Source organism: Pelecanus crispus, chromosome 2 (genome assembly GCF_030463565.1).
Source record: "Pelecanus crispus isolate bPelCri1 chromosome 2, bPelCri1.pri, whole genome shotgun sequence".
Lineage (NCBI taxonomy): Eukaryota > Metazoa > Chordata > Aves > Pelecaniformes > Pelecanidae > Pelecanus > Pelecanus crispus.
Genome location: NC_134644.1, coordinates 115,951,508 through 115,975,686, shown reverse-complemented (window position 1 = coordinate 115,975,686; position 24,179 = coordinate 115,951,508). Strand labels below are relative to the sequence as shown.

The 24,179-nt window shown below is 39.3% G+C and overlaps 1 protein-coding gene across 1 annotated transcript in view; it reads left to right on the top strand.

The window, feature by feature from the left end:
- CEP192 (centrosomal protein 192) overlaps positions 1-24,179 on the top strand; it is a 78,703-nt gene that overhangs the window by 34,199 nt on the left and 20,325 nt on the right. Inside the window, exons 19-32 of the mRNA XM_075704851.1 lie at positions 873-1,103; positions 2,161-2,286; positions 3,271-3,414; positions 3,616-3,679; positions 4,361-4,500; positions 4,622-4,714; positions 9,136-9,251; positions 11,130-11,306; positions 13,141-13,231; positions 14,001-14,177; positions 14,726-14,986; positions 15,200-15,318; positions 17,408-17,517; positions 22,609-22,750. Of these exons, the coding sequence (XP_075560966.1) occupies positions 873-1,103; positions 2,161-2,286; positions 3,271-3,414; positions 3,616-3,679; positions 4,361-4,500; positions 4,622-4,714; positions 9,136-9,251; positions 11,130-11,306; positions 13,141-13,231; positions 14,001-14,177; positions 14,726-14,986; positions 15,200-15,318; positions 17,408-17,517; positions 22,609-22,750 (1,991 nt within the window). The remainder of the gene's footprint in view (positions 1-872; positions 1,104-2,160; positions 2,287-3,270; positions 3,415-3,615; positions 3,680-4,360; positions 4,501-4,621; positions 4,715-9,135; positions 9,252-11,129; positions 11,307-13,140; positions 13,232-14,000; positions 14,178-14,725; positions 14,987-15,199; positions 15,319-17,407; positions 17,518-22,608; positions 22,751-24,179) is intronic.

Genomic DNA, 24,179 nt, shown 5'->3' with positions numbered 1-24,179 from the left:
TGTAGCACATGTCTTTCCAGGTGTATGACTTCTGGTTTTCTCTGAATATGTCCTCTGTAAAAACCACCAAACCACAACTCTGTGTATATATACATGTGTATATGAAAGTTAAGATTTCTTACATGTTTTTCTAGTCACTCAGTATCATGGGGCTCTTATGCAGCTCTTCAAACCTGAGATTCTGTTGTACCAGGAGGTGATTTTTTTTTTCCATGAAATTATGTTACAGTTGACAGTCCCATTTACAGTTGTTTCCATGAAGAAATATATACATTTAATTTGTTTGCTGCACAATATAATTAAAACCCACTTTTTTCAGTCAAGTTAACTCTGAAATACACTATGTATGACTTGCAGTCTGTCGCTCCTGCTTTAAGACTTTCTATGAGTATGTTCACAGCAGAAACTTTAAGGCATCTGCACTAGGATTTACTGGTGACCTCCATCCACTGACCTTTCCATTACTCTTCCACCATACCTCTTCATCCCATCTTTGATGGCAGAAAGCACCAAGTACAATTGGCTTTGTTTATTTTGCTGCTCTTCTTTCTCAAAAATCAGGGTGTTACTTATGAATTCATTTTCAAATATAATAAATACTATAAGACCAGTGTTAATATTCCACTAGATGCTGGAAAGAAACCCCTGCAACTTTCAGGCTGACTTATCTAACCCTTTAATTTAAAAGAAAATGCCTACAGTTGAGTGAGATGGAAGTGGGACATGAATATGAAGATGCAATAATTAATATTGAGCAAAAACATATACAAAATGTCTGTGGTAAGCAGTGGTGCCAGATAAATGTGCTATTTTGAAAGAAGCTGTTCTCTGGCAAGAGGCCTGTTGAAAATGACAGAGATTTTGTTTTTCAGATGGATCCTGTGAAATATCAATGTCTGGTTTTCAAGAACAAAACCATCGTAGGATCCTATTCTACCAATGATCTGAAAATACTTTTCTTACCTTGTCATTCGGGGATCTTTCAGTGTATTCTCAATGTTTCATCTTGGCCGGTTTCTGCAGATGCCGAAACAATTGTTCAGGCAGAAGCTTTGGCAAGTAGGGTAGTTCTGACAGCAGTCGCTGAAAATCCTAATTTAGAAGTAAGTAGCTGCTTATTGTGGGTTTTTTTTGTTGTTGTTGTTGCTGTTGGAATTTTGAATAATTTAATGACACTGGAAAAGAATAGGAATGCGAGGTTGTTCCTCAAAGGAACCTGGGATTTCTTATGTTTGGAGTGGGGAGGGAATATACAAGAATGATTATGAGAAGCTTATATGACTATCTAGGATGTTTTAGTTGTAGAAGAACACCTATCTGCAAATGAAGAATTATTATGCAACTGTGTGAAAGGAATAAATTAAAAGGTGTTGCTTTTTCATTATTAAAAGAATGGATGAGATCTTAAACATCTAATGCTTTCTAAGTATCTGCTATGTTTGATACCATTGGGCATTGAAATGTAACAAAACCCATTTATTTCCAGTTGTAAGGATTTCTTTATTTTTTACATCAAGTAGGTTTTGTCTTGGTTTCTTATTACTTTCAGCTTATTTATGGTTGTAGAGAATATTTTCTTATTTTGGACTAATTAAAAATTAAAAATAAGTGGGTGTATAAAATGCTTTGTCTTGTGTCTTATGAACAACAAGGTGCGAGACAGTGTGACATTGAGAACGAAATCTGGCTTTATGTAGTCCTAAATTTAAGAATATGGATTTAAGAGTATGGACAGGCAGAAATGGGCTTGATGGTACTTCTGGAGATGACTGAATGAATTGTATGATAGTCTGTGACATCACTGATAAAAGTAAAATTATCAGTCATTAACCACAGCTAACAATTTATTGTTATTTTAAATTAGCCAAAATAATTTGGTTGTCTACTGGGTTTTGGTGGATAAATATTGCACTAAGATTGGCTTAAGTAATCCCACAAAATATGTGAGAGAGCACCAATTGGATGTAACCCCTTTTGATATCAAAGGAAATGTGTTTCTTAGATTCTTCCTATCCCTGTTAGGAGGTGTGTATTGTGTGTGGATATAGCATTAAGAGGATGGAATAGGTGAATAACATCCTTACTTTCCTGGTGCTTTTGTATGGTAGTGTGTTTTAGACATTTTCTTTCCTTCTAAGTTCTGCTTTGCCCTAAAACCAGGTGGAAACAGGAAAAAGAGATTATCTGGATTTTGGTGACTTGACTTCTGGCTGTTGGAAGGCTCTTCCACTAAAACTTATCAACAAAACCCATGCTTTTGTGCCAATTAGACTTATTATTAATGCTGTAAGTACAGTAAACTTCCTGTATGTGAAAGTTAACTTCTTGTGATATTGAATTTTAATACCAAAACACTTTATGTTATATGTCATTAAGTAACATACCCTGGACACAAGAAGTAAGATTCACAAGAAATCTTTGCTTAGTCAGGAAATAAATTCTTTTTTTGCAGTGTGGTAATCTGATTCAGCTATAATGGTACCAACGAAAATGCTTCTGGGATAGGTGTGGGGTTCTGTTTAGTGGTTCAGGTTTTGTTTTTTGTTTTGTTTTTTCCTTTCTTTTTCTTTTTTCACAGCCCAGCCATGGACTGCTGCCTCTGTGTTGCCTTACTGGAGAACATAGGGCAGCAGACAGCAAAAGGCTTATGTTGCCTAATGCTTCCCTCTGAGAAGATGGAGACATATTCCACTGTTGGAAGTGGAACAGCCGACTCTTCAAACAAGCAGCCAAACTTGCTTTGTAGCAAGTTTAACATATTCTCTCTTCCTCTGCAGGAGCAGGACTCTTCACTCTATCTACTTCGTCTCTCACTAGACAATAATAGCTTGTATTATAGGCTACAATATGTTCCTCTGCATCTCCGTGGCAATGCAGATTTCAGATTTTTGGCTAGGCTGGCTGCTGTTTTGTGCTGTGGGAAGAGCTGGTCTTGTTTTCTTGTGTGGGGAGACAAGAAAGGACTGGCCCTGTGTTAAGATTGGATCAGGTCATCTTGGTGACTAGTGAGGTTTGGTCTTGAACAGCCAAAGTTCTTGAAGGCTTAAAGTAACCAGTTTCAGCTTGTCTCCTTTTACTGCAGAAGGGTTTCTGACTATTTTTAGAGGGTTTGCTGGACTATCACATACCAACTGAAACTACGGGCTAATCTTTGTTTTTTCCAAACTACTTAGATCATTCAGAACTTGCATTGTATTTCTCAGCTTTGTCAACATTACTGTTAGTGACAACAAGAGATTTAATACTTCTAATACTTTATTTCTTTGACAGAATGCAGTAGCTTGGCGTTGCTTCACGTTTTCCAAGGAACCAGTTAATCCTTCCAATGAACAGTCGCTTCAAATGGATGCAGTTTCTCAGATAGCAGCCCCATCCGTTGTAAATCATGTGATACATGCAAGCTATGATGGGCAAGTGAGTATTTTGTAGTTGAATGATTCTTCCTGTTACTTGCGGTCTGAAATGACAGTTCTGAATGTCTGGGTTGACAGTAATGATTTTTGGGGAGTCTACCTATTTGAGCAGTAGAGTTTTGTTGCTAGTTTTGGGGTTTTTTTTCTCTTCAGTAATTCTTCTCCCTGCCCCATAAGATGAGTCAATCAATTTCTTTTTCAGGATCCTGAAGCTTTAACAGTTTGGGTTCTGTTCCATGCACCTAAGAAACAAATTTCTTCTTCAGGTATAGCAATTTGATTTTCATTTCAGCTAAAACAAATTTAACTTTCAATGTATGCATGTGTTAGAATTGCAGGAACAGGCTGCAATCTTGAAATAAAATGTTCTGTCTTTGCTCTGTGTCCTAATATTTTGGGTATTGCATTCAGTTTTAGTAACTGAAGGAGGTGGAATACTTCTGTGTCTTAATCTTTTAGATGTTAACAGGGGTATTTATACTTCAGTATCAAACTGTACAAAGCAGTTACTACTGCAAGATGTGTGGAATTTGCTTTACTCCTTTTGTGGAGGGAATTAAATCATCATTTAAGAAAACATTGTGCTGGTTGCAAAATAGATAAGAAATCTGAAGAAACCTCTGAGGTTTTTTTGGTGTCCTATATAGAAAATAGTACATATATCAGCTAGTTTGGCTATTATGTTAAGATGGTTTTTTTGTTTGCTTCAGGGGCAATTTCAGCTACATTTGACAGAAAGGTTAAAATCTTAAATAGATCCTGTGAGACTTCATTAAAAAGAAAAAAAAACTGTTGCCAGGGTAATGGGGAGAGTTTCTGTTAATATCACCACAACATTAATATGTTTTCAAGATTGGATAATAGCTGAAGTGAGACATGCACCTATAGGAATGGTCTTTGCTGCTAGCAGACTTGCTTGCTTTTGTTACTCATGGAATTGTTCCTAGATTCCTTGGGTCCAGCGGATGAATTCTTGGCAAGAGTTGATGTGGAAGTGGATAGTCCAGGACCTAGCAGCGTCATTAAAAGTATTCCTCTCCGAGCAAGAGCTGGAATAGCAAGGATACATGCTCCAAAGGACTTACAGGTTTGCATGTATTTCCAAAGTGTGTTTTAATAATAGTTTGCCTTTCCTAGCCTACTTCTTCTGTAATGTTTAGTTTTATTATATATGCATACATGCATACATGCTTCTTTACATTTTCCAGACAATATATCTGTCTGCTAGTGTGGGTTCAACAGCCAAGCAGCAGCTGCCGTTGAAAAATGCTGGAAACATTGGTGTATATTTGAAAGTTAAGGTAGGTTGGCTTCTCCCTCTTGAAATCATGAGTTTTGTGCTGTTAATGTACTGAAACTAGAGCAGAGCCTTGGGATCCTAGCTTAACTGTGTGGTTTGACAAAAGGTTTATAAGTTTACATAAGGGAACCTGGAGCACAGGTTATTTTTTTTTTTTCCCTCTATCCTTCCAGCTGTGGGCAGGTGACATTGGAAGAAACAGACGGACACAGTCTATTAATACATGGCTCCATGGCTGGTGACACCAGCCAAATTTTGGGTTTTTTTGATAATGGGATCACCTACACAGCACCAGGCCTGCTGGTGTCAGGGGATTCACCTTTCTCAAAGGGGCAAGAGGGTCTTTGCTCATGAGCTAGTGGGGCCTTATTGACAGAGCTTTAAACTAGACTTGAAGGGGGAGGGGGATAATATCAGGCTTGCCCATGACAAGCTGTGGGATGACACGCCAAGGTTACAGGGACGGGGTGCTAGCCAGCGCCCCCAGCCTGTTGCTCTGAGACGTGCTGGCTACACTGGAGCACAGCTGAAGTCCTATGGAGATGAGCCAGTGGCTCCTGAGGTAATAGGAGCCAACAGGAAATCACCAGTGGAATACTTCAAAGGAATTAAGGGGTGTTCCTCTGAGAAGGTGACACGGCCAACAGCCCAGCTGAAGTGCCTCTACACCAATGCACACAGCATGGACAACAAACGGGAGCTGGAAGCTGCCATGCTGCTAGAAAGCTATGACCTAGTTGCCATTGCTGGCACTTGGTGGGACAAATCCCATGATTGGAATGTGGCTATTGATGGCTACAGGCTGTTCAGAAGAGACAGGCAAGGAAGGAGGGTTGGAGGCATTGCCCTCTACATCAAGGAATGGATAGAGTGTGAAGAGCTCTCTCTGAAGAACAGCCACGAGCAGGTCGAAAGCTTATGGGTAAGAATCAGAGACCAAGGCGACAAAGGGAACCCTGTGGTTGGTGCTACTACAGGCTGCCTCATCAAGGGGAGCCTATTGACGAAGCCTTCTTACTCCAGCTACAGGAGGCATTGCGCTTGCAGGGTCTCGTCCTGCTGGGGGACTTCAACCACCCCAACATCTGCTGGAAAAGTAGCACAGCAAACTGTAGGCAATCCAGGAAGACTCCTGGCATGCACTGAGGATAACTTCTTAAGCCAGGTAATAGACAGCCCTAGCAGAGAGGATGTGATACTGGACCTGTTGGTCACCGATGCAAGTGAGCTAATTGGTGACATCAAGATTGAATGCAGCCTGGGCTGCAGTGATCATGCACTGGTGGAGTTCACAGTTCTGAGGGATATGGGTCAGGCAAAGAATAAAGTCAGGACCCTGAATTTTAGGAAAGCAAGCCTCCAGCTGTTCAAGGAGTTAGTCAATAGAACCCCCTGGGGAAACTGCCCTCAGGGACAAGGGAGCAGAATGGAGCTGGCAGATCTTTAATGATGCTGTCCATAGAGCACAAGAGCTCTAGATCCCCAGGTGCAAGAAATCAGGAAAGGAAGGCAAGAGACCAGCATGGCTGAGTTGAGACCTGCTGGTCAAACTAAAGAGCAAGAAGGAAATGCACAGGCAGTGGAAGCAGGGACAGGTATCCTGGGAAGAGCATAGGGACACTGCCCGCTTGTGTAGGGATGGGGTCAGGAAGGCCAGGGTGCAGCTGGAGCTGAACTTGGCAAGGGATGCAAAGAATAGTAAAAAGGGCTTCTACAGGTATGTCATCCAGAAAAGGAAGGTCAAAGAAAGTGTACCCCCCTGATGAACACGACTGACAAACTGGTAAAAATGGACGAGGAGAAGGCTGAGGTACTCAACAACTTTTTTGCCTCAGCCTTCACTGGCAACCTCTCCTCCCACACCTCTTGAGTGGATGGACCGCAGGACGGGGACTGGGGGAGCAAAGTTACTCCCATTGTAAGAGAAGATCACGTTCGTGACCACCTGAGGAACCTGAACATAAGTAAGTCTATGGGACTTGACGAGATGCATCCCAGAGTCCTGAGGGAATTGGCTGATGTAGTTACCAAGCCACTCTCTGTGATATTTGAAAAGTCATGGCAGTCAGGTGAAGTCCGGGGTGACTGGAAAAAGGGAAATATTGCACCCATTTTTAAAAAGGGTAGAAAAGAGGACCCTGGGAACTACCGACCTGTCAGCCTCACCTCTGTGCCTGGGAAGACCGTGGAACAGATCCTCCTAGAAGCTACACTAAGGCACATGGAGGTGATTTGACGCAGCCAGCATGGCCTAGGGCAAGTCTTGCCTGCCCAACCTAGTGGCCTTCTGTGATGGAGTGACTGCATCAGTGGACAAGGGAAGGGCTATGGATGTTGTCTGTTTGGACTTCTGTAAGGCCTTTGACATGGTCCCCCACAACATCCCTCTCTCTAAATTGGAGAGATACGGATTTGATGGGTGGTCTGTTCAGTGGATGAGGAATTGGTTGGATGGTGGCATCCAGAGAGTAGTGGTCAATGGCTCATTGTCCAGATGGAGATCGGTGACAAGTGGTGTCCCTCAGGGGTCCGTAGTGGGACCAGTACTGTTTAATATCTTCATCAATGATGTGGACAGTGGGATCGAGTGCACCCTCAGCAAGTTTGCAGATGACACCAAGCTGAGTGGTGCAGTTGACATTCCAGAAGGACGAGATGCCATCCAGAGGGACCTGGACAAGCTTGAGAAATGGGCCCATGTGAACCTCATGAGTTTAACAAGGCCAAGTGCAAGGTCCTGCACCTGGAATGGGGCAGCCCCTGATATCAATACAGACTGGGGGATGAAGGCATTGAGAGTAGCCCTGCAGAGAAGGACTTGGGGGTACTGGTGGATGAAAAGCTGGACATGAGCCAGCAATGTGCGCTTGCAGCCCAGAAAGCCAACCGTATCCTGGGCTGCATCAAAAGCAGCGTGGCCAGCAGGTCGAGGGAGGTGATTCTGCCCCTCTGCTCTGCTCTGGTGAGACCTCACCTGGAGCACTGCATCCAGCTCTGGGGCCCTCAGCACAAGAAGGGCATGGGCCTGCTGGAGCGGGTCCAGAGGAGGGCCACCAAAATGATCCGAGGGCTGGAGCACCTCTACTGTGAAGGAAGGCTGAGAGAGTTGGGGTTGTTCAGCCTGGAGAAGGCAAGGCTCTGGGGACACCTTATTGTGACCTTTCAGTACTTAAAGGGGGCTTATGAGAAGGATGGGGGCAATCTTTTTAGCAAGGCCTGTTGTGACAGGACAAGGAGTAATGGTTTTAAACTAAAAGAAGGTAGGTTCAGACTAGATTTAAGGAAGAAATTTTTTACCATGAGGGTGGTGAAGCATTGGAAAAGGTGCCCAGAGAGGTGGTAAATGCCCCATCCCTAGAAACACTCAGGGTCAGGCTGGATGGGTCTCTGAGCAACCTGATCAGGTATGAAGATGTCCCTGCTCGTTGCAGGGTGGTTGGACTAGGTGATCTTTACAGGTCCCTTTCAAGCCAAACTATTGTATGATTCTTTAAAGAGAATGAAATATAGCAAAGAGATTAGCTCACGGTATTGGAAAAAGCATATGGGAGTTTAGTTGCTCAGCTTCAGTTATATTTGTTTTAACAAACATACTTTTATGATTTTTAACAATAGATTTTAATGAGTATGTAACAAATATGTAAAACTAGTGAATCCTGTGCTGCACAGCAGGTGTTAATTAGCTAGTGGAGTAAAGCCCCTTTAGAGCATCGATAATATTAACATTGGGAAGCATCTTTATATTCTAACAAAGCTGCATTAGTTTTTGGTGGACATCTTGCAAACTCAAGTATGAAGTGAGATCTTTTCAGATATGTGATCTCTTTAATTTTCTTGAGAATCCATGAAAAGTATGGTACTAGACTGAAAGGTAACTAGACACATTTGAAACTAGCATTTCAAAGTCAACAGGGGGAGCATTTGGTGCCCTTTTACACTTAAAAAGAAAAAAAAATTGAGGATTGTGAGCCCATCATTTCTTGGAGCATAGGCCATGGAAATAGGATGCATGACTAGTATCACAGATGCCACATTAATGTGATGATACTGGATACTAATTGATACCAGTAATGGTTGGTACCACCGTTGAGACTAGTGGTGCTGCTTCACTAGTGGCGTACCATTGCCATGTTGTACTTACTGTTAAATTCTTGAAATCTCTTTGTGGCCCCTTCAGTGTTGTATACACAGTTGATGTCTTAAAATGCCTCTTTTAGAGGTATTTGTACTGTAGTGTCCAACTTTCAAGAAGAGTTTAACTAGTGCAGGGCTATGGGAGAGTTCTGAGGATGCCAGGTGCATTTGAATTGTCTGAACTGTATGTACAACAGATGTACAACCAAATTGTATTGTATGTTGTAGAAATATTTACCCCTTAAAATAAGTAACCAACCCTCCCTTTCTCCCCTTGCCCAACATCAGACATCAAATCAGGACAGCTGCTTTGCTGTTGAACCTGAAGATCTTTTCCTTCTTCCTGGAGAAGAACGAGAAGTGACTGTCCTGTTTTTTCCAAAAAACATTACAACTACAGAAAGGTAACATAACTGATTTTATGCTGCCTGTTTTAAACAGAGCTACTTTTGACCTTAAGGTGATGAACAAATTGAAAGTTTTATCCATAAGGGAAACTTTGACTTCAGTTTTTTTAGTGAGAGTCCTCATTCACTGCAAAGTAGATTTTTGCCAGAGTTCACCTGTTCCATAGATTCCCTGCCTTTTTTGCTGTACATGATTTAATGAGTAGTTAATATTTCCCATCATAGATCAACAGATGTCCTGAGACTTCAGTGTAAATAAATAAAGTCCCTGAAGCCCTTTATATGGTACATGTTTCTAAAGTACAGCAAAGCTTTAAAATACTTATCTTCAGCAGCCCCTTCAGTTGCTTCCCTCTTCTTCACTCTGCTGAGACAAGGGAAATGTTTTGGGTTTTGGTTTTTTCTTGTTTGTTTTTTTTTAACAAGCATTCATATTCTTGCACATTAGCACCTGTTGAACTTCATTCTGCAAAATAGATTTGATTGGTTCAAGTGACCATTCTGGTGTCATGTAAGAGTTTTTTGGCAATGGCAGGGGTCAGACTCATTTCTCCAGAGCAGCTTTTCCTCTTTTGTTACGTGCTTTCCAGTTTTTGCTGCAGTAGAGCAAGAATGGACAAAGGAATCTGTCCAAAACCTGTTCAGCTTCACTGTCTAGCTTAACTGGGCCTACACAGTGCATTAAATTAAACAGTGAAAAGTTCTGTGCTAATGACGGTATGATCCTAATGGATAGGCATGCAAAGTGATTAATCTTTTCTTTCCTGTGGCTTTATGCATAACTGGTTTGCTTTACAGGCTCAAGGTACTCAGTAGGGTTGGGAACTTTGCAGTCCACTTGCAAATGCTGCCAAAAGACTAATAAACTAACTAAAGCAGTAACAAGAGTTCATGTTCCCTACTGATGGGATGCTGGGCTCTGTCAGTAGGCATCATAGGAATTCAATGACAGCTAGAGTGGAGGTTCTTGAGTTTCATTCTTGGCTCTAAGTGGGTCTGTGCTATAGCAAATATTTCAGTCTGTTCTTTAAAATCTTGATTTCATTCCTGCCCTATGCCTTTTTTTCTAGTATTTTTTTTCTGTTTTGTTTTTCTCATTGTTTTTTCTCTAGTTCCCTGTATCATTGGTTAGATGCTTCCAATCTCCACTTCCTTCCCTATATACTTCAGCCTTTTGGTTTATTTCTCTGTTGTCTTCTGTCCTCCTTAATTAGGCAGCGCTTTCTTTTTCCTAATTCTTCCTCTGGGTTGTGGGGTTTTTTTTTTGTGTGTGTCTAGTTTCTTCTCTGTTTTCTTTGCTAGTTTAGTCCAGCGTTCCTATTCAGTATTAGCCCATTTCTTTCTACTTCATTATTTGAATCTGTATTCCTGATGCTCTCATTCAAAACAAAGTGAGAAGAAAATCTTGGGGTTGTGGCTTAGAACACTACTGTTGTTAACAGGGATCAGAGTTTAATTTTGATGCTCCTGGGTATCCCACACTTGTGAAACTTCAGTGAAATTTCACCGGTTTTTCAAAAGCCATCTCTTTAATGTTAGAGACAGCCAGACTTTGTTTCTCTCCAAAATTAGTCTGTCAAAATAATCAGAAGTTAGCATGGGCAAAAAATAATTTGTCCTGAAATACTTAGCTGAACCATTTTCAGATGAACTGTTTGAGGTACATGTGGCATGCATATTTACGAACCAAAGTATTTAAATCTTGCTATGTCTAAGGCTGGCCTTTGTCATAAAATACAAATATTTTTTATTTTCCCCTTGAGAAGGTAGTTTAAAAAGGCCTATGTATAATTTTTTTTCAGTTATGTTGTGTTTTCATCAGCTAGTCTTGTTCTGTGGTAGGATTTAAATTTATTTATTTATTTATTTTTAAAGTACTTTGAAAATCCTTGTGCTGCCATCTGGGCCTCAGTATGAAGTGGTGATAAAAGGGGAGGTGGAGTCTGAGGAAAACAGACCTGTGTCCACAGTTGCTGGCTGCTCAGACATCCCACCCATTCTCTCCAACAAGCAGTTCATTGCCTGGGGAGGAGTAACACTTGGAGCATCAGCGTAAGTATAAGCTGGGCAGCCGTTCACATAGAATTTCATGTTAAGTACTTTATATTGCACTTACTTGAAGTAAAACTTTTACTGTCTCAGTTCATGTTAATAATCCACAGGTGATAAACTAAGCTGGTTTTTGACTCAATTGAGAGCAGCAGTATATTACAATTTTTTTTTTTTTTTTTTGTGCAACAAATTTTTGGAAACAAACTGTGATCTTGTTTGAGCTTTTTGTATTCTTCAGGACTCTTCAGTTATTGTTAGAATAATATCTGATACTGTAATATTAGTGTGTTATGTAAGTAGAAATGTAGTGGAAAATATTTTTAAGGCAAGTTGATGGAAAAATTCTATTGGTTCTTTTGACACCTATGTCTTGTTAGAAATAAACCTCTATGCTTGTTTTTCAATTCATCCATTAAGACTAGAAGAATCAAGTCTAGTAATGTAATTTGACCACCCAAATAGCACAGGCTGTTGAACATCCCTGAACTAATTTATCTGAATTTTAATGTGTTCCAATGCTAAAACTTTCAGTGATGGAGAATCTATTTCATCCCTAATTATGATTACTTTATCCTTCAGACTAGTTCTTGTCTGAGCTTTTTTAGTTTCAAGTTTACAGCTTCAGTATTACATGATTTAGTGAAACTTGTTGTAACTGTCTGGATATGCTTTGCTTCTTTTGTATGCAAAGACTGCAAGTTTTGCAGATCTCTGGACTTCTAGTAAGTATTACTTTAGGGACTAATCCACTGTTGTTTTGATACTGAACTTTTTGAGGAATCTAATAATGTTCCTGGTTGTTTAAAATGTAGCCAAGAATAATTTCTGATAGATTTATTCCTATTTTTCTGTTTTGTTAAGATAGTGTATTTCTAACATAGTAGTTTTGACTGTGTGATGTTTGGGAATCACTTTCTCTTCCCTGCGTGCTGCTACGTTTTTATTTTCTGTTCCTCCTGAAAAATAGTTTTGATTCACCATTGGTTTTAGGAAGCTGAAATTATTTTTAAAATTTTTGTTCCAACAGAGTACAAAAGAGTGTCTGCCACTGAAAATTGGCAGAGGCTTTGCTCTCTCTCCATCCTTCTCTTTGATTATAACTGCATGATCTTTCTTCTTCCTTTATGTTTTTACTAGTTTTAGGGCTTGTCACATCCTTCTGTGATTGTTTTTTGACTTGTTAAAATGACAGACACTCTTCTTGCCAGAGAGGTTTCCTTCCTCTGTCAAGGAAGGATTTGAGTACCAGAAGCCTGGTCGATGCCAGGATATATCAGAGAGAAAAAATTTACTTTTTGGTCAACCTGATGCTGCCAAATAGCCATAACTTCTGTGGTACTATCATGTTGAAAAGTACATGAAAAGGAGAAGTTATCCTTAACTGAGTTCCTTACAACTGTTCCAGTGAATCTGGGCCAGACTACTCACAAGACTCTGTTTCCGCGTAACTAAGTGGATCTGGATAATCTAATTATAACTGTGTCTTAAAGTGGTTTTTTAAGGAATTTTTGTATTGACACAACTGCTGCTTGCTTTAAAAGTTCAAGCTGTTAAGTACAGTACTTGAACTTCAGAAAAGCTGTATTTATATATGTTTTGAGGTTGTTTTGCTGTATGAGGATTGATATGTAATGGTGTATAATATTGTAAGGTCTGTAAGTTTGAGAATACAGAAGTAACTTTCTAGCTAATGTATTCTGTTGTACCAAGAGGTGATTTTTTTTTAATGAAATTACTTTAAAATTGGCTATCCCATTTTCATTGTTTCCATGAATACACATATGCAGTTAATTTACATTTGCTGTAAAATATAAGTGAACTTCATATTTTTCAGCCAGCAGAAGTTAACTCTGAGAAATGACTCTCCATCTGTGACGCAGCATTTAAGACTGTTGATAAGAGGCCAGGATCAAGACTGCTTTCAGGTAACTGTCATGAAAATTTCTCTCTAGTGTTTATGACAACTATCAGGATACATTTGTAATAAAATGTCTTTGCCCTGAAAGGTTGTTCCTTTATAAATGTCAGTGACTGGCAGGCTGTGTATTTGCTCTGAGACTGCCAAGATGGACATGATAGCAGAGCTTAAGCTACACTGGCAACCTTAGGAAGAGCTGAAATCATAACAGTGCTGCAGCAAATTGGAGTTCAATTTATAGCTCTTTAAGCTGCTATAGCACAACAGAGTCAATATCTGGTGGAGTAAATGGTCAATGGCACTTCTTGCAGGAGGAATTCCAGACCTCACTCCAAGGGACTCAGTGTACATGAGGGAGAGAAGAAAGAAAAACTGGAATTAGCTTTTGGGAATTACCATAACTAGAGGTTTTTTTGTTACGTAGTCTGCATACATTCATATCCCCTTTTTTCCTCAGATGTTCAGATCTGATATTTAAAATCTTCAACTGAGAGAGAATTAATGTAGTGCTGGTTAAATTCAGCCTTACCGTATTATGGATTGAAGGCAAAAAACTGTGGTCTAAACTGAGAGGCATCAATATGGTCATTGTGGGAATATAAAGTATCTTGAACTTGAATCTCCATATTAAGCATTGTAACCTTAAATATGTTTCATTGTCAACTGAGTTAATCCAGGTTTTGAAGAAGTTAATTTCAGGTTACTAGTGAAGTAAGTCTTATTACTGTATCTTTTTTCTATTGTAGTCACTCACTTCTGATGTCTTTGTTTTATAGCTGCAAAATATATTCGGATCAGAAGAACGCTTAACTAGTAATTGGGAACTCAAAATCCGTCCCAAAGAAGATACCAACATATACTTGATGTTTACACCTACTCGAATAACTCGCTTCTTTGCAAAGCTGGAAATCAAACAGCTGGGGATTCGATCACAGCCAGGAATTAAGTTTACTGTGAGAGTCCCAACCTAACTTCTAATAATTTTAAACATATGTCTTTCATAATTCTTTTACATCTAGCACTGAATAGCTGTTTCTATCGAAAAGGTGAAACTTTTCAAGATATATATATACACTATGCATATCTCTACTCTTGTTCAAGATTGTGTGGGCACTAAATTTTATAGTTTGAACATTAGCCTCAATTTTGCATGCGCTTTTTCCGCTTGTGAAGGAAGAAGAAGGATTTTTGTGTACTATGGTAAAAGTAGCCCAAGATCTTAACTGTAAAACGGTCAAAAAATCTGAACGTGTCTTGTTTTATAGGTAGGCCTTAAATTAATTTTCAGTAAAACTTGAAACAGGTTGAATAAACTTAGTCTTTTTTATTTCTTGCAGTCTTTTCAGTTCACATTTTAAGCATTTTCATTTGCCTTTCTGTAACTCTTTATATAGTTTACCATTGTTGTACAGAAGTTCTAGTAAGAAGCTTTCTTTCATTTGAAGTACTATTTTTTTTTTTGTGATTTTTTTTTTTCTCCCCCCCCCCCCCCCCCCCTCAGATACCACTATCTGGGTATGGAGGAACAAGCAATATAACCTTCGAAAATGTTAAAAAACTGTCAGATAGTTACATGGTAACACTGGATGGATTATTGCCTGCAAGATTAAGGAAGGCTTCCTTCCGCATAAGAAATACAGGTTCTCGGGCGGCCTATGTTAAAGCACTGTGCTTTGCAAACTTACGGACAAAAATAGTTATGGATCCTGAGGTGATGATGGTATCTCCAGAGAAGTTTGTACTAAGAGAAGGAACACATGAAGTAAGTATAATACTTGATTTGAGCAAGTTTTATTAATTTAAATTGTGTGATCAGTGAGAATGTGTCTGACTAGTTCTTTATTAAAGTCTCACTTAACTTGTGTTAAACCCTGTTTCACTTGTATTGCAGTAATTTGTTGACTCATGTTCCAAATGTTAGTACTAACAATAAGATTTTTTTTTTTCTCAGTATGTTGTCTATTTATTTTATCAGGTGATTACTATAACATGGAATCCAATGGAAAAGGAAAAGAACTTCCATAAAACAAACACTTTGGTATCGACAGTGTGTTTTTTTTGTGGAGATGAAGTTTCTAGGCAGCAGTATCGTAGGTAAGATGTACTTTGCTATTGTAACAGAGACAGATGTTTAATAAAAAATTAAAACTAGAGGTTTGTTCTGCCACGAGTATGGTTTTAACATGCTTCCAAAAAATAGCAAGAACAAACCAAAAGACAGTGATGATATGGAGAGATCTAGCAAGTCTTATATCTGGTAGGTTGTTTGGTGGGGGTTTGGTTTGTTTATTTGTTTTTTTGTTTACATACTGTAGTTAGAATCCTAGTTAAGGGGTTTATTTTCTTTTTACATTCTTGATTTTGAGCGCATTGGCTTTGTGGGAAAATTTTTGCTTTTTTTATATCGGAAGAGAGTTGTGTTCTGTCTTGGTATCTCTCTTTCCAATATGTATGTAGCTTTAATGTTTAAAGAAAAGGGTCATGAAAGGAGTAGTACTGAAATTCAGCAGTATTAAGTTTTGAACAAGATTTGCATCTTGGTTTGCTGAATTCTGTTGACGAAGACAGTGTTTGAGTAGATATATATTTGAGAGAAATAACATCCACATATGCTCATAACACACTAAGGAAATTTGTAGAATATATCTTACTGAGCTTAAATAGGGGCTATATTACTCTGCATTTCAATTTGCATAACTCAAATGCACAAAAATGGCATACTCTGCTTTTAATGACACAGGTGGCCCTTCTGACTTGTGTATGGTATATAGTGATAATGCAAAATATTAAGAGTAGGCAGAGCACTAAGGTGCTGATGATCATCATTCAGTGCAAATTTTCAGAATGGCAGTATTTCACTATTGCTTTTAAATGCGATTGCCTGAAACTTTATGGAAGTCATTGTATTTATTGTTATCCAAATAAAGTATTAAACATAGCTGAATTTAACTGTATGACTTTGAATAACACGCTCATACAATAGCTGCATTTGTGACTTTCCTGATAGAAAATTGGCTTATCTTAGATATCTTAGAAGATGCTTGTTTCTGATTTTTGTATGAACTCTTTTGTCTGAGGCAATGCTCATTATCATTGAATCCTTCTCAAAGGATTGGGAATTCTTAGGGAAAAGCTTTGATCTACTGATCAACAGAAAACTCTTTAAGAAGTTTGATGCACCTGTATAGGTGGTGTTGGAAACTTTTTTTTTATTCAGACTCCGAACATTGGAACATGAGTGAAATTATTTGTTGCTGATTTTATTAGTCAGCAGGCATGGCATTTGGTTCTTGAACATGGTGGTCTAGTTGGTTGTTTTTTGGTTGGAGCTTCTCTGATGTTTCCCTTGATAATTTGAAAAAGATGCTTATTTCTTGAAATGACTGAGTACTGCAAGGCAGTCAACCCCCATTCTGTAGTTGTGTACTAGGACAAGAACATGAATTGGGACTTAGGGGCAGGAGTGTGAAATGAGTAATCTGCCTAGTCTGCCAATTTGTGGCTCAAGTTCTTTACTCCAAAAATATACATAGTCAGCAGCCTGGTAAGTAGCTTAGACCTGAGAGTTAGTAGTGCTGAGGTATTCTTTCCACTTCCATGGCTCTGACCCTAGCTGAGTGCCAGGTTTCCTCTTACTGACCTGTAGCTTACTGTTTTTCCCAGAACTATTTATATCCCTATACCTCCCAGTCTTTTCTGTCCTGTTGGCAGTCATGCTCCTTGGCTCCATGTTCCTGCTGTTGGCTGGCATCTGCTGCCACTTTGACATTGACTAGTCCGTTTTTCCCCTCAAAAAGCTTTCACTCGTGACCAAAATAGCATTCTTCTGCTTCCTGTGGTGACTGAAAAATCACTCGGTTTCCTGATGTACTTATCAGAAATCTAGGTATGTCTGACTAAGAGCAGAGAACAAGTACCTTGGAAAGACAAGTGTATGGTAGCCATTATTTCAGTGGTTCCTTTTACTGTGCAGCAATAGAGCGGGTATTTCTTTATAATCATTTTAATATTATGAAAATATTTCAGTTTTAAACGAATAGTCACAGATTTGAGCTTGGTGTATTCAAGAAATGATAAAGTTAAAATTATGCTGGATTCTTACCAATCTTATCAATCTTTTCAAATTGTTGTTTCCAATACTTTGTGTAATTTAATGACTTTTGTTTCTTTATCTCTCTAACAGAGCTATGATGTATAAACCTGAGGTAGAAAAACACATTATACCAGAAAACAGCTTATTGAGAAACATTGTATTTGATGAAGAATTTCAAGGGGAACAGCTTGTGACAGAAGGTAAGCCTGTGACTTGTTAAAAGAAAAATGTAATACTTGTTTTCAGGTGGAAAAATGTAGTTTTAGGTTTGGATCGTAGTTGGTTTTCCACTATTTCCTTTTTGATAAACATAGAAGCAAAATTCTCAGTTTGGACGGATGTATTGGGTTTGCATGGCAAGGTTTTGGTAGTGGGTGGGCTACAGGGGTGGTTTCTGTGGGAAGCTCCTGGAAGCTTCCCCTATGTGCAATATATGTCCAATGCCAGCCAGCTCCAAGACAGACCCGCCAGTGGCCAAGGCCGAGCCCATCAGCCACAGTGGGGATAATGTATTTAAGAAGGGGGAAAAAAAACCTGCACAACCACAGCCGGAGAGAGGAGTGAGAATATGTGAGAGGAACGACTCTGCAGACACCAGGATCAGTGAAGAAGGAGGGGGAGGAGGTGCTCCAGGCACCGGAGCAGAGATTCCCCTGCAGCCCCTGGTGCAGCCCATGGTGAGGCAGCTGTGCCCCTGCAGCCCATGGAGGTCCACGGTGGAGCAGATATCCACCTGCAGCCCGGGGAGGGCCCCACGCTGGAGCAGGTGGATGTGCCCCAAGGAGGCTGTGACCCTGTGGGAAGCCCACGCTGGAGCAGGCCCCTGGCAGGACCTGTGGAGCTGTGGAGAGAGAGAGGGGAGCCCATGCTGGAGCAGGTTTGCTGGCAGGACTTGTGACCCTGTGGGGGACCCACGCTGGAGCAGTCTGCTCCTGAAGGACTGCATCCCATGGAAGGGACCCATGCTGGAGCACTTTGTGGAGGACTGTCTCCCATGAGAAGGACCCCGTGCTGGAGCAGAGGAAGAGCGTGAGAAGTCTTCCCCCTGAGGAGGAAGGAGCGGCAGAGACAATGTGTGATGAACTGACTGTAACCCCCGTTCCCTGTCCCCCTGTGCCACTGGTGGGGAGGAGGTAGAGAAAATCGTGAGTGAAGTTGAGCCGAGGGAAGGAGGGAGGGGTGGAGGGAAGGTGTTTTTAAGATTTGGTTTTCTTTCTCATTATCCTACTCTGATTGTATTGGTAATAAGTTAAATTAATTTCCCTAAGTTGAGTCTGTTTTGCCCATGATGGTAATTGCTGAGTGATCTCTTCCTGTCCTTGTCTCGGCCCCTGAGTCTTTCATTATATTTTCTCTCCTCTGTCCAGCTGAGGAGGGGAGTGATAGAGCAGCTTTGGTGGGCACCTGGCATCCAGCCAGGGTCAACCCACCACAATGGAACTTGCTTTCTTTCATTCAATACCTGTCTATTTAAACAATTTACTGTACTTTTCTCCTAGCAAGATGAAACCCCGGTCTATGAATGTTATAGCATTAAAAATGCTCCATTTATTTGGAGAGTATTTTCCTTATTAATAACTGAGAAAGATTCAGTTTCTTGTACACAGATACATCTTTTATTTGAAAATTGAGAGGCAGACAACTTTGCTTACATTAAAATATGCTGACATTTCCTTTCCCAAATTAAGTTAATATTTTTTTGTACTTCTGCTTGTGTTAGCAAGGAATTAAAGAATTAAAAAAAGAATGCAGTATATTAGATTGTAAAGGTGTCCTTAAAAAAAACGCAAAACCCAGCCCCCCCCCAATCCCAAACCACCAAAACCCCTCCCTCTGCAACTGTTCAATGCCGTAAGTGTCATGAACAAGTTTACTGTAAAACCCTATTTCTTGAAGTAGTTCTGTTCACATATGGAAGGATTTTATTGTTTTAAGGCTACTACACCTGAATAAATGTGGTAGTCGGATTCTTTCCTGATAGATCGTATATTGTCTTCACTTGGAAAAGTAAAGATTGTTGATTGTTCATCTTGGTTGAGGTGAAATCCTAGTGAAGATAAGGTACTTGGGTTCTGGAGTATGCTCTGAAGTTGTTAAGCCGGTGTTAGAGCCTAGACATCCTTGAATTACCTCTTGTTGTCTTACTGCTAGAGTTTTTGTAACGGTAGCTTAATTTTTTTTTCTTTCTGTAGGAAACAAGGCCTACCTTCTGACAGTTTTTCTGTCTCTTTTTGAGAGCGTACTTTCCTGAATATATGAATATAGCTTATTGTTTGATCACAGTTGTTTTAGTTACTCAAACTTATTTATCTTGGACATAAAAGATCCTTGCCCTCTTATGTACTACTTTCTGTACTCAATCAATAAATCTAAGCTGAAGACTGTTATAAAAAACCCTAGGAGACAGACTTATATAACACTGCAAATAGGCCTTCAAGGAGGGGTGCCGAAAGAGTAGCTCTTAGAAAAGTAAATTAGGTTATTCTTACTTGTTTTAACAATGATGACAAACTTCAAGTCCTTCCATAGAATCATACAATCGTTTAGGTTGGAAAAGACCTTTAAGATCATCCAGTCCAACCATTACCCGAACACTACCAAGTCCACCACTAAACCAATTAAGGGTAGAGTAACAACCCCACGCCTCCTTGCTTGGTGGCTGGATTATTTATAATGAAAGTAAAAACTAGGAATCATTAAGATTGGAAAGGACCTCTAAGATCATCATTCCATTCATCAACCCAAAACCCCCATGCCCACTAAACCATGTCCCAGAGTGCCACGTCTACCTGGTTTTGGAACTCTTCCAGGGATGGTGACTCCATCACCTCTCTGGGCAGCCTGTTCCAATGCTTGACTACCCTTTCTGTGAAGAATTTTTTCCTAATACCCAATCTAAACCTCCCGTGGCGCAGCTTGAGGCCATTTGCTCTTGTCCTATCACTAACTACTTGGGAGAAGAGCCCAACACCCACCTCATTACTTACCTTCTTGTCACCCCGTGATGTCTGGTGTGCATAGTACAATCTTATTTTACACAGATTAGTGTTCACTGACTTTTCAGTGGGAACATCCACAGGGTTTTTTTGTTACATGTTCTTGTAAGTCAAATACTTTGCAGGAGCTGATAGTAGTACCTAGAATTAAGAAATCTGATTTTTTTTTTTCATTAAATTTTCTGTAATGCTATCTTTTAGGTGAAAAGTAAGTTGTTTTTTCAACATCTAAATGCTTTTTTTACTTTTTGGCCTTTTAAATGAAAGATTGTTAAAGAGATGATGCTGAAAAAAAGCTCAAATAATAGAATGTCTTGGCTATAAGGATTGCTTTTAATGTAAAGTTGGATCCCTTGGCTGATTTGGTCTCTGTTCCTCATTGCCTTAATCCACAGTGCTATTTGAAAAAACTATTAAGAAATTACACACTAACATTAGTGTTTGAAATAGTGTGGTGTCAGTTTTTCACCAGTCTGCTCACTTGATGCATCAGTGTGGTGTGGTCCAGGGCCAGCAGCTGGAGGGATCCACACTGTACGTATGTATGTTCCCAGTAATGAGTCTTCATCCTGATCAGCCAGAGAGGGGAATGGGATGAGGCCATTGGTGCTGTTTGTGTGAGTGCTGAGTGTTTCTGTCTGTGTGGCTGGCTCTGTGTGTGTGCATGTGTGTGGGGCTGCTTACTGGGAACACATGCTCAGCCTTGCTGCTGGTTGGACCTGTGGCAGCCTCATCTCTGTCAGGCTACCAGATTCAGTTACTCCCTAACACTAATGTGGTTTTCTGCACTAACTGAACATCTTTTACATACTGATCTAATATATTTTGAGTTGCTAAGGTATCCTTCAATTACTAATTGAACAGAGACAGTGGTTGTTGATATTTAACATCTAGCAACTTTTTATGCTAAAGCTGCCTGAAGCATTTTGTGGTGTCTGTACTTGGGTCATCAGAATGAATTTAGTTAGCTTCCAATGCATATTAGCATCTTGTCTGCAAATGGATGTATTGTTAAAGAGGAGGGAAGGAATTCTGATCAAGTATTCTTCACGAGATCTCTTGTGCATTTCTAGGTATCATATGATGTACCTCACTATGTTTTTTATAGGATCTAAGCCTTTGTATAAAATTGTTTCTGTCTGTTGTGATTAAGATGGTGCCATCATGCTGTTCACATGCTGTGATTTGGATCTGACGTTTTTGGGTCTGGAATTGTGTGCACTGTGGCCTTGGCATTCAAAGTTATGTTAATGATATGAACTAGCCCTTTTGATGTTTTAACTTAGTGAAAATGAGATAGGCTGTGGGTGGGAGTTAAATATTTTAATGAGATATTTGAAAATTGGGATTTCCTGAATGGAATGGAATTCAGTTGAGGGGTGAGGGAGGGAATAAAAGAAACTTAGAGTAGAAACAGTGGTCACCTTGAAGAAAGAACATATTTCCATACTGAATTTCATTATATATATGACAGAATAAATAAATTATTTCTTCAAAAAACCCCCACATTCTGCTAAACATCCTTTTGCAAGACTTAGCTTTGTCAACAAGTTTCCGGATGCATGTATATTCCAACTAAAAACACTTCTACAACAGATGTTGCTTTGTCTTATCTGTAGCTGAGTTGTAGAAGCTGTATACAAATATTTATAATTGCCCCTGGTATCTACTACGCAGCAAAGGAAATAACAGTTGGATCAAATGCATTCTGTGTGAGAAGTGTTCACTTCTTCATTCTGTTTATTCAACACGAAATGGCTCAAAGCAAAGGAGAAAACTTTGACTTGATTATTAAACATTTTGATGAAACATTTTATTATTTTTAAATCATACTCTTACGTTCCTGACCTTTTGGATATTTACAGGTATAACGAATTAAATAATGAAGTGTTAGATTGAATAGACTGAGTAATTGAAAAATAACTTCTTTCAAGTTGAATGTCTCTGTGAAGCCTTAGGAGTGTGTTAGTCTTATTTGTCAGGGTAAAAAAAGTAAAACTTAACTTTAATTTGGCATAGAATCGGATTAGTATGTACTATTTGTATAAAGGTGGAAAATGTCTGTCTTTTAATTAAAAAATTAAAATTGGCATGTATTTAGATTTATATGTTACATCTCATGTTAATGTTGATTTATGTCTGATAACTGAACTTGTAGTAAGTAATTTTTTAACAATCTAGGATATCTTAGCCAACAGATTATTAACTAGGTCTATATACTAAATATCTGTTGTGTAATTTCTGAGTATTATAGTTTTGTTCTTATTAGAATTGCTCTATTACTCTCTTTTTTAGTATGTGATATCCCACGGGGGACAAATGATATCCATCTTTTCTATGCAAATATGCGAAAGGTTATCCTTTCTGTGGTTGGATATTCCACTTTTGATCAGGATGGATTTCAGCAGTCTCCTGGGTGTCATTTGGAATCAGACAGGTAATGTAAATATAAGGCTAACTGTCAAATAATGCCTAACTGAAGTGCATCTCCTTTCATTTAAGATTTTAATGTCAGTGATGAAAATTGACTTGCTTTATAAGTGAAAGAGTTGGCTCTATAATGAGGATGGCTCCAGTGAGTATCTAGGTGGCTCTTCTCACTTTTTCTCTATATAGTCTGTTTAAACTGTTATTATAACTTTTAAGCTATTCCCTCAACTGACACCATTAACTTTATCTGCAACTTCCTATTCTTCATCTGAAGAAACTGTTTTTTTTTCCAGAGGCACATCCAAAGTGCATTTATTGTTGTAGACCTAATAGGGCTATAACCACTTCATTCCTTCTAATGAATTTTTGACATCTGGGATGGAAACAGAGGTATATTATGAACGCTTAGTGGCCTTTTCCTTGTCCAGTCCATATACCAGCCTTTCAATGTAGTGTGTATTATACTCATCAAAAGAATGATCTGTGCTGAGGCTACTCCCACCCCTGTCACTCCCTCAAATGAAGTGATCCATTACTGGGAGGATTTCTTTGGAGGACTGGCAGAGACCTGGTCTTTAAAATGGACCTGTCTCTCTCATTTAGAGAGGTTGCTGTAGCATTTGGAGCCCTGAAAAGGGAAAGAAATGTCCAAATCCTATACAAGTCCTACTTACTAAGATAGCATAGCATAAAACCAAAATAAAGATGGGTTAACCTTAACACTGTAAGGAATATATTTGCATGGGTTATTTCTTGAGTCTTCATGTTTCTTCTTCTCAAGATCCTGTTACACAGGTGAAGAAAGGGTCCTACTCAGTCCTGTTGTGTTTAACATCTACATATGTAGATGTTGTCTTGGAATTCTTGTACCTGTTGAACTCTAGGTGCTGAACACTTCGGGACACTTGACAGATTTGTTGGCTAGCAAGGTGTTTGTCAGGCATAGTGGGATTGTGCTGCTAGAGGTTGGAAACAGATATCTGCAGCAGCAAGCAGGACATTTCTCTTATTTGGTGGTTGTCATTTGTTTGTTTTTCCACTCTATAGCCTTATCAGTTCTTGTAGATTTGAATTTATTCCCTGGCTAAGCATCACAAGGATTTTCATTTTTTGAGTAGACTGAAATTCTTAGAAGAGATCTGAGTGTGTTAACTACTAACTGTTAGGAAATTCCATGTCAAGGAATTACGTGAATCAGTTGCCTTCCTGGTTCCATTGCTATCTTAAGGGATGAATTCTCATAGGTATTAGTTCAGCTGTCCTGAACTGAGTTAGGATTCTCAGAAGCATTAAAAGTAGAAGTAGAAATAATAGGAAGAAGAGCTGTATGTTAGCACAACGTTGTACGGAGCAAGAGTTACCTATTTTTTCTTTAACTGTTGATTTCTGCTTTTATTTTAGTATTTAAAATCAAACTGGTTGTGAGTTAAGCTTTT